This window comes from Micrasema longulum, unplaced genomic scaffold, assembly GCF_059751315.1.
Source record: "Micrasema longulum isolate JH-2025_06_02 unplaced genomic scaffold, ASM5975131v1 h1tg001635l, whole genome shotgun sequence".
Taxonomy (NCBI): Eukaryota; Metazoa; Arthropoda; class Insecta; order Trichoptera; family Brachycentridae; genus Micrasema; species Micrasema longulum.
The window spans coordinates 519,941-531,512 of NW_028278815.1; the positions used below are offsets into that span (position 1 = coordinate 519,941).

Consider the following 11,572-nt stretch of genomic DNA (forward strand, 5'->3'; position numbering starts at 1 on the left):
TTCTATGTTCTGCTAAAATCAGCCAGACAGCTTTCATAAAAAAACTGTATTAATCACTACTACTACCACTACCACTACCACTACCACTACCACTACCACTACCACTACCACTACCACTACCACTACCACTACCACTACCACTACCACTACCACTACCACTACCACTACCACTACCACTACCACTACCACTACCACTACCACTACCACTACCACTACCACTACCACTACCACTACCACTACCACTACCACTACCACTACCACTACCACTACCACTACCACTACCACTACCACTACCACTACCACTACCACTACCACTACCACTACCACTACCACTACCATCACGCCATTTCCCCGTAGGGGTAGGCAGAGAGAATGGACCGCCACAGTCGTCTATCCTGGCATATATTCCTAGCTTCTTCTACATTCATACATCTTGTCATACACGCCCTTCGGTTCTGTCTGCTTTTGACATGACCAGACTTAAGATTTTGGTTTATCTGATCATGCCACGTCTTCCTTGGTCGTCCTCGTCTCACATTGCCGTTCATTTTCGCCATAGATACTTGTTTTACCATTCTTTCGTCGTCCATTCGTTCTACGTGACCAAACCATCTCAGAGACCCTTTCTTAATCTTAATTAATCACCTTCTGAAAATAGTATCGATCACAAAAACGGCATTTCTCAATTTGTAGAAAACACCCAAAAGACTATAAGAATCTTACGTTACTTTAAAAATCATTGAAACTGGTCAAATACATAATTCGATTATTGTGTGAAATATTAAAAAAACTAATGTATTCATTGTTCATCATTAGTCAAAAACATCCCAATTGTTGTGTAGATTTGATCATTAACCCTTTTCATAAAAGTGCTATTATCCCAGTTTCACTTTTCAGTGGCTGGCTGCTTTCCGCATAAATACGTTCATTTGCCCTTCCGCCTGATCTGCCTAGCTTTTACAATAATTAAAAGATACGCGAATCGAGTTACAGCTTATATTCGCCAGAACGTGTATTTTTACCTAGGTTTTGTCTATTTATTTATTTATTTGACACTTTAAATACATATGCAATATATATATACATATAAGGGCGGGCATATTGCCTTAAGGCTATTTCTTCCTACCTACCCAAACCGTTCAGTTTGAGAAAATTATAAATACATGTACATGTTGAATCTTACAATTTTATACAAAAATTAAAAGCAATGATTAACAAAATAAATATATATATTTAAAAAAATAACACTATACTATGAGAAGAGAGGAAAAGGGATGGGAAGGAAAGAAGAAGGATAAAGGAACAATTTAAATATTTAGATAGTGACATTTAATCTTGACTTAAATGTAAATAAAAAAGGGGCGTCTCTAACATTATAGTGGGTAGATTATTCCACAATCGAGCGGCTATTACTGTGAAAGGAGGCAAGAAAATTAGAGCGATGACAGGGTATTAAAAGGGTTCTCTCGTTACTAGAACGAAGAGATAGTCCGTGTTGTGAAAGAGGTTGGATGAGCTCTCTCAGATAAACAGGCGAAGTGGGATTATTTAAAATATTGTAAAGAAGTGATAGAATGTGAATGTTTCTTCTATGCCTGATACTGAGCCAGTGTAGTTGCGTGCGATACTCGGTTATGTGGTCAAATTTGCGAAGATTAAAGATATAACGAATACAAATATTCTGCAATCGTTCTAACTTATCAAGCAATTCAGAGTTAGCATCTGGATAACATACATCCGCGTAGTCAAGGAGTGGAAGAAGTAAGCTTTGGACTAATGTTTGCTTAACATTAATTGGCAAGAAATTCTGTAATATTTTAAGTGAGTGCAAACTGCTATAAAGTTTACGACTAACATCGTCAACCTGATCGTGCCACCCTAAATGCTTATGAATGATAATACCTAAATTTTTGACTGAAGTCATCAATGGAATTTCGGTGCCATCTATTTTGAAAAGAGGAAGTGCCACTGGAATTACCACTGTATTAACTTATATTTAATTTACGGAACGTTTTTCCTTTAATTTATTCATAATTACTTATCTAATTCGTGTCATCACCATTAGCGTTATTTCCTAAGTGCGTGTTATCAACTCATTTTGTTCTTCCTCTGGCATTGTAACTTCCGCTCCGGATTTCGTTTGATGAACATTCTCAAACGTAACCAGAATGCAGCCTTAGGCCAATTATTTGCTCTCGATTCGCAATAAATCCGCATCGGTTTAAAGTCGTGCGTTTACAATATATCGAAACTGCAACCTTGTCTTCGGTTCTTCATAAAATGATTTGGGTTCCGCTAAGATGATTTAAGTCTCCGTTAAATCCCAATGAAAAGAGTGCGATTATCAGAGGTCAGAATTGCGCCAACTTGTAACCGTTTACGGGTGTCCGATTTCGTACTTTCGTTTCTATATTTATTATTTTATTGGGCTTCCAGTAGGTATCTATAAATACATCAGAGTAATAACGCGCTATCGCTTTTAGAGCCGCCCGTACGGACAAAAACCATTCTAGGATTATCAATCGCGAAATTAGCTCATGTTTGCAGCAAAACAATGGGCAGTAGATACTCAGGCCGAGAATAACCAAATCGCTATTAATTTGCATTGTAATCATTTAAAAATATACCCATCTATTTATTTCCTTAAAAGGTGGGTATTACATATTATTATGAAACACTTTGAAACACTTTATATTTTATATTTACACCTGATGGTGGGTAATTCAGAATACCTGAAACTAGTTGTGGACTAATATATTAAACTCTTATGTGGTAAAAATTACGTGTAATTAAGTGTTTCATTTTACATTTAAAAAATAGGTATTACATTTTTAATATTGCATGGCTATTCCAATTTGTATTTCCATAATTCTTCTTTTATTTTAATAATATGGAAATTTTTACAATATTTAAAAGCAAAGCCAAGCACAGCGACGAAACCGTACGTCAAACATCTGTTGTTAAACCAAAAACCGAATAAAAAAATTGGCAATGCTTTTGTTATACATCTGTTGTTAAACCAAAAAATTGCAACGCTTTTGTGCACACCTGTTGTTAAACCAAAAACCGAATCAAAATATTTGCAATGCTTCTGTTATACATCTGTTGTTAAACCAAAAACCAAACCAAAAAATTTTCAAAGCTTTTGTTGCACATCTGTTGGTAAACCAAAAACCGAACCAAAAAATTGGCAATGCTTTTGTTACACATTGTTGTTAAACCAAAAACCGAATAAAAAAATTGGCAATGCTTTTGTTATACATCTGTTGTTAAAACAAAAAAATTGCAACGCTTTTGTTGCACACCTGTTGTTAAACCAAAAACCGAATCAAAATATTTGCAATGCTTTTGTTATACATCTGTTGTTAAACCAAAAACCAAACCAAAAAAATTTCAAAGCTTTTGTTGCACATCTGTTGGTAAACCAAAAACCGAACCAAAAAATTGGCAATGCTTTTGTTACACATTGTTGTTAAACCAAAAACCGAACCAAAAAATTGGCAATGCTTTTGTTACACATTGTTGTTAAACCAAAAACCGAACCAAAAAATTTGCAACGCTTTTGTTCTATGCAATAGAGCGAAATGGTATCTCTGATTTTAGCGATATTTCTCTATACTTTGAAGGATGTCGCAGATTATTGTAGTCTATTGTATGTCACCTCAGTAAAGAAGGATCTTGCATTTTTCGCTTAAACATTTTTAAAGATTTTATTCATCAATTAATGGTTTTATCTTCAATTGATATATTTTGCAATTTTAAACTAAAACCATTTAATATCTACAACTCTCTAATGAATATATGTGTTCTTTTTAGAGCCACTGGCAGACGAAGGGCCAAGAAGCAGCTTCGTCAATGTCCAGAGACCCTCGCCTCCGTTAATCAATCGGAATCGGATTTGGCAGAAGAAGATCCAGCGCACCATGAAAGCTTCAACACTTCACCGAGGACAAACATCGAAAGCACGCAACCTATAAACGAACGACTCTCCTTCACTGACGATTTTAGAAATAAAAACGAAACTAGTTTTAGGATCGTAAACAAAACAAATCACGACCACCAACAATACCAGAGACATTCCTCCAGTTACTGCAGCAACTGCGGCGATTATGTCTCTCTTCTTCTAGACAACTCCTTTCGGTCTCTCCCTAATTATTCGTTAGGGGTATTAGACCACCCTTGTATAGATCTTTCCCCGGAAAACAGTTCCGGCCCGATATCCTTCGACTCGGGCATCGAGCAACCTTACAAAGATACGAGAACATCGAATTCTAGTCCAACCGCTTCATCACCCTTCAACTCTGCATCGAAACCTAGCTCACCTAAATTATCAATAGTCGAATATAAGTCATGGGAAAAACCTCCCGCCATAGATGATAGATCCGATAAATTGAATAGTATTAATTTAATTAGCCAACCGGTGAAACACACGAGTACTGCCGAGACTCAAACAGACTGGATTCCATACAGAGTACTAGTCATTGAAAGGGATCAAGTTGTTCCTGCCAAGTCGATATTCGATCCGCCAAAACCCGTGGAAAGGTTCGACAGGAAGGTCACTGTTTTGAAGGTTTGGAAGAACTCACGGAGGAACATCAAAGAGAAGAAGTCATGGCTGAAATACTCTTCCGCTTCTTCAACTAACGCTGAAGACGATCAGGAACGAGTATATCATTCTGACTCTGCACTCGACTCGAGATTAGAAATCATCATGCCTGTTGGAACTAGTAAGTGCCCTTATTTTATTAATAACCTTTATCCTATAAACAATATAAATCTTTTGTTATTTAAATAATATATACATTCGATTCAAATTCAAATTATTTATTCACAAAGTAACGTAACAAATAACAAAGGATTTCTGATGTTAAATTGGAACTTTATATCAAACCAAGAACTCTTGAGCAATGGTTCGACATTATTAAGGTATAATACTCTCTAATAGCAAGAGTATTTGCCTCGTAAACATAGTTTCACTAACATGAAAGATGTCGATCTCCAAAGTGATAATGTTCAGCTGCTTGACTGCTCTTCCAATCGGCATGACCAGAGGCAGGTTGGTTCAGGAAACTGGGAGGTAAAACAGTCTGTGCTGACGCTGTCGGAGATAGCCATCAGGAACATAAAAATTGATACTCTCTAAAATAGCCGAGTTATCGATGAAACCCCTTAACGGTCTGAAAAATTGGGTCAGTGTAGACCCATCCCTTCTAAGTTGCCAACTATTGGTGCCAAGCATACCCAAGAGGAACCCAGTGGGATACATACAGTCAATCCCAGATACATACAGTCAATCTCATCCTTTCTGGCATGAGTTAGAATGACGAATTTCGACAAAAGGATCCATTTGTTGAAATAATTGCAACTGAAACTCAACCAAGGAGTTTTATTTACATCATGTATTATAACTATTATAACACTTTATATTTTTCAAAAAATGTCACCAAAATAAACATTCTGGAACTAAGTTTGATTTAACATATATGGACTCTTGCCCAAAGCAACAGTTCGATAAACCCGAAATTTCACGTTTTGAAATAAACACGCAGATATCTTCATTTGTTCATAAATGAAATAAATTAATGTTTTCAAATGTCGGCCTCGTGGTGTAATGGTCAGCGCGTTTGCCTACCAAGCAAGAGGTCTCGGGTTTGATTCCCAACATGGTTTTTGCATGGTGTTTGCACACCAGAATATTTAACAGTCCCTGGACTGGTACCTGAAGCGTAAGACTGATCATCTTCATGTAACAAAAAAATTATCAAGATACACTGCGATTGGTGTACCAACGCAGTGCTCTATGCACTATTAGGTGCGGAAAGGGAATGATGATGATTTCAAATAATACCATCATAAAATATTATTCCTTCTAACAGAATGTACTGCAATATTTAAATTTTAAAATTACTTATCAAATCTTAACTTATTATTTCTTGCTTTGCCACTTTTATTTATTTAAGTTTTGTAAAAGTATTTGAGTCTTAAACCAAAAATGTCCTTTTAGATATATAATAATTATTATGACCTTTTTACTCTTTTTGGGTTGTGTTGCTTATAATATGAGCAACGTATGTGTATTTTCTTTATGTTCAGTTTCTTGTATATATGTTTCTCAAAAATAAATTAATAAAATAATTAATAAGACCACAAAAGCAATTTGACACACCTTTTTGTATTTTTCTTTTTCAGGTTTTGAGAACTCTGCAATGAAGAGTAGCTTCTCGCTATCTTCACTGCAGGGAGCTGCGGGGGGTGGCGGAGTGGGCGGCAGTCCCTTCAAAGCTCCACCCAATCAGGAACGGCCATACCATAGTCTCACCAAAAAACGGTAAGTGTTATGATTTCTATCTTATATAAACACTTCTCGAGACTGTCATAATTATATGATAAGCAGCATAAGTATGATTTTTGTACTTCAAATGCACTTAGTTTTAGACATCTATCCGTCCGGTATAGCGAGATATTGAGTAAAGCCAGAGAAACAAGGGAAATCTTTTAAATAATTTTCCAAAAAAGAGTAAACTGGATAGGCCATAACATCAGGCACCCAGGGCTGCTTATCATCACTGCAGAGGAAATGGCTGAGGATAGAAACTACAGAGGTCACCCAATAGACGCCTATATAGACCAAGTGATTAGGGACTTTCGCTGTAGCAAAGTTAAATTCAGAACTAGGCGAAAAGCTTATGGAATGCTCAGTGGGAATCGACTTGAAAATATATGGAGTATTCTATAAAAGTAGAGAGAATTCCAAACTCTCTTTGGTTCCACAAACCTGTCTAAGAGATTGCTTTCTAACATTAGTAGGTTACGAATTGATCAGTGTAGCACAAATAGCCATCTATTCAAAATTAATGTAAGAAGTCCATGATGTGAATGTGGTCTGGACCACGAGACTCCAGATCACATATTCCTTGGATGTCCAATAAGAGACAGATATAGTATTTACTGCCTATTAACATATTATCACTCCTCTCCTTCATGATCCTGAAATTTTTTACCATATAGGAAGATTCTTGTCAGAAAATGAGGTAAATTTTTACGTTTCTTTGGCTTCTTTCATTTTTGCACAATAATATTCCTGATGCTATTATGTATACCATACTTTAATCTTGGCATAAATCATCCATTTTAGGATAGAATTCCTAAAAAAGAAACACCACCAGTATATACAGGCAGTCCTCAATTTACTTCATTTTCCCTATTTTATAATGAGGCTTAAGTCATAGGAACTACTTATTGAAGAAAAAAGTTGCCGTTTTCAGAACATCTAATTATGTCCATCTTTGTCTCGATCATGTTACGTTTGTGAAATCTTGATTTCATTTGCCCATGTCAATACAGCGGCTTCTTCATTTACTGCTTATTTTTGTAAATTGACACGGACGAAATACTAGTATTGACCGATAGGAGAAAGACAAACACAATAAAAATATATGAAATAGGATAACTTTAATAGAATCTGTGCAGAGCTGGATCTACCATGGGTTCAGTTGGCATAAAGAACCGGACACACATATAAGGGAGGGGGGAGGGGAGAATAATGTGCTAGTATTAATTGACAAATGTTCATATTCCCAGCCCCTTCAGTAAGTGATGAGGCGCTAGATCCCATTAGATCCGGCGCTGAAGCTAAGAATTATTTGTACTTGATATTAAATTTCAATGTATTTTTTTTAATTATTGCTACAATTAATTCGGGACCTTTCGTCATTATTTTATTTTCCCATGCTTCCTTTTTTGCTGTTTTTTAAATCAAAACAAGCTCAATGATAATGCATTCTCAATTACAGCAAAGACCCAAACCGAGAACTATGGAGGAGATCATGGGGCTCTACGAACAGTAACCAGAGTGGACATTCTCTGTCTTCAGCCACCATCGCTGCCAAGGACGACTTCTGGGCAGCACTGCAACACAACTATAATTATATTATGGACAACCAACTGATTGACTCTTGCAAGGTCTGTTCATTAACCATCCTAATCTTGTAAAAACTAGCAAATTTCATAAATAATTTTATTACAATTGGTTATTACTCATATTAGTCTATACTATGTTTTTTTTTTCATATGAAACACAAAGCAGACTAGCTTTAAATAAAAAGAAAATCCCTCTTAACCGCGAGACAGGCTGGTCAGCAGGTTTTTATTTTTTAACAGTGATAGTTTTAAAAGCCAGTAACCAGATGATATATTTTTTTTAGTTGTACTTTTGAAAAGTACAAAGAAAAACATTAAGTGTGTTGGAGTGGCTATAAAAGGAAAGCTATATCAATCAAATCAAGGCATTATTGCATATCAGTAATGTAATAATTACAGCGCCTTGACAAAGCAACAGATTTTATTATCGAAATTGGTTGACATTTGTAATTTATACATTCAATTAAAATCGGTATTGCTAAACATTTTCAATTGTATAATTTACAGGAAGCGAATGGAGAACTTAGTGCAGAAACAACCCCTTCTACCTCGCTAACATTACCTAAGGATCTACCGTCCTGCAACAGCCAGTGGGGTCTGGGACAGTTGATAGCTGACTTCACAGACCTGTGCCAATGGCTAACTAACATGCAGGAAGAAGTGTATTCCACCCCAGAAAACCTTTCCAACCGGAATCTCAGAGCTGTAAGAATTTATCCAAACTGTTATTTTTCAGCCACTGATTTTTGATTTAAAACATTGTTAAGAAGATTTGAAAAATATTGAATACAAACAAAACCTTCTCAGTTTTCAGCATAACTTTTTATCATTTCATTTGAGTTAATTTTTTTCAATGCTTATTGCATGATGTACATATTTAAAACATTAGCTGACAGTTTTTTCACATAATATCCACTGATATAAACACATATGAACATGGTATTAGTATTTGAAAGAAAAATATAAAGGAAGATATTTGGTGCTGTCAACCAAAACGGAGTGTGGAGGAGACGGTTTAGTCATGAATTAGAGGCACCATATGGCGAACCCAACATTGCACAATTCATCAAAATAAGAAGATTACAATGGTTGGGCCATGTGCACAGAATGAATAATAACTGTACCCCAAAAAAGATTCTTTATACCACTTCGGAAGGCAGACGAAACAGAGGCAGACCAAAATTAAGATGGCTGGATAATGTGGAAGTGACATTAGAGCAATTGGCCTGACGAACTGGAGAAAAGCTGCAGGGCTCAGGGAAGAACGGAGATAGATTCTGGAGGAGGCTAGGGCCCACAACAGGCTGTAGCGCCACTGATGATGATGAAAGACACATATAGCTTTCTTATTTTTTTTTTCAATATTTCACTTCCAATTTGACCGTTGGTGATGATGGTTTAAAATAAATCTTATTTAATTGGCATACTGGGCACTTTTGTTACTAACCAGTTTTTTAAAGGGATACAATATTTCCTACGCTATATCGAGGCTTTACTGACAGAATGTTTTAAGTTTCCGAGATAATCGCATTAAAGCTTTTTTATTATTTCGGCGCATTATTTCTCCTACAATTTCCTTTCTTTTTTTTTAAAGCTTTGAAAAAGTTATCTTTATTCTAGGCATAGCACAATATTTGAAATCAACATCTTGCACCTGTATTTAAAAATATTTTAAATATATAAAGACTGTTGTTGACTTTATGCATTCTGTCAGCATAGCTTCAAAATGTAATGAGGAACTACAGCCCTATGGGAAATTGGATACAAAAAAATATTTGCGCGGTAAAAATTAGAGCATTAAACTATATGGAAAAGTTTCTTGAAAATGTATGAAAAATATATTTAAAATGAACTACTTTGAACGACGTCCCTAGTTTATATGAATCAACCAATGATAAGAGAGAGGTGGAAGATTCCCGGTGTACCTACTTACCGTCAATAGACCAATCGGCAGAACTAACCGATAAATTTCAGAAATACAAAACTTTAAAAAAAATCATAGCGCTGATAATACGATACATTAAAATTTTTAAAAGTCATTTTGGCTTGGTTTAATTCTCTATTAAGAAATAAAAACTATTTTTAAAAACACAGAACTTCCTCATTACTCTAGTTTCCAGTAGGCTATAGTCGTCATTTTATATGTCAAGTATGTCAAGGATTTGCATCTATTGATAATAAACTCTCTACACCCCAAAACACCAACATGCAAATACTAAAATACACTTTCACCATTACCATCACTGTAGTATACATAGCATTTACGAAAAAATACATCGATTACATGCAGAATCATAGGGAGATGCTACACCACTGTGTCCGAACATGCACTAAAAATTAGGTTAATAAAATTTAGTGGTATGTTGGAGAATAAATGTTGGGGGGGTTGGGAAGGGGGGTGGCTGGGGGGTTGAAAGTTGCACGATTGGTAAGTTTTTAAATTGAAAGTGTGCTATATTGAAAAGATATTTGATTGTTTATTTGGGTAATATTATATTAGTAAGTGGTGATTTATTAATATTTATTAACATTATGTAATTAAAGCGTTTGACCACAAAGTAAATGTTTCAAACATAAATATTGAAATATGCTCTTCTAATGTTTTACTCCCTTTATTTATTTACTTAGATAATGTTTTGGGTGCTATAATTTTTATATTTATTGTAGGCAAGGATGGCTGAGCTAACAGCTCACGAATATAGACGCAAGCGCTTTATGGAACAAACTGCTGGAGCTCTGGCTAGAGGTGGAGCAGCTGCCTGTGCTGAGGTGACCTGGAGAGCTCGCCACCTCGCTTTGAAGTGGGACAGTGTACTGCACGCCATGAGTCCTGAACATGTCAGCTCTAACCACACTGGATCAGGTAAGGATGGTTAAACTGACAGTGCATCAAAATTTAAATGTACCAAAAAATACATCAGTTTGACATAAAATACTTAACGAAAATTGAGATAGCAATAATTTTACTCAATATTGAAATTGGGTATCATATAAGACTATGACATAACATTAAGGAAAATACTGTTGTAAGTAAATAATAATATTTTCATTATAAAACAAATTATTTATACATATGTATAAGATTTAGTATATTTCAACCGCGATTAGAACATTTTAGAGAATGGAATATATAATATATCCAGTCCTTGTCTCCTGACATTTAGAGGAACTCAGAATATTATTGGTAAGATTTAGTATAAAAAAAATTATTAATATCAGAAGCATAGTGGTATTGTACTCTCCTACTTGCTTTCTGCATTAAAATGTTTATTATTTATTTTTTTTTATTTTTATTTTTCTTTCTGTTGACGCCCATGGGGCTTTTACATTATACATACTATATAATAAGAAAAAGTTACACACTAAACATAGTTAACAGTTTTTCAAGTATAAAAATTAAATAAAAATATTATTAAGATTTAAAAATAAAGTTACATAGTTAACATAATACACTATTAAGACATAATACATACATTATATTATGTTTATAATATAAGGCATATCAGGATTCAAATAAAACATAATTATAATTTTTTTTTTTTAATTTTTTACACCGGTAAACTAAACTTTAAAGTGAAGTTATTTAAAATGTTGAAAACTGAAAAGGGTTTTATAAACTAAAAATATAAAACATAACACGGGCCAAATTTTA

General features: G+C 34.8%; 1 protein-coding gene across 3 annotated transcripts in view; it reads left to right on the top strand.

Moving 5' to 3' along the window:
- The window catches only part of klar (klarsicht), a 732,252-nt gene that overhangs the window by 377,894 nt on the left and 342,786 nt on the right, over positions 1 to 11,572 (top strand). For all 3 annotated transcript variants that reach the window (XM_088237010.1, XM_088237009.1, XM_088237011.1), the window contains 5 exons: positions 3,817 to 4,727; positions 6,190 to 6,328; positions 7,794 to 7,962; positions 8,428 to 8,625; positions 10,588 to 10,783. In XM_088237010.1, the coding sequence (XP_088093136.1) occupies positions 4,712 to 4,727; positions 6,190 to 6,328; positions 7,794 to 7,962; positions 8,428 to 8,625; positions 10,588 to 10,783 (718 nt within the window). In that variant the 5' untranslated portion in view covers positions 3,817 to 4,711. The remainder of the gene's footprint in view (positions 1 to 3,816; positions 4,728 to 6,189; positions 6,329 to 7,793; positions 7,963 to 8,427; positions 8,626 to 10,587; positions 10,784 to 11,572) is intronic.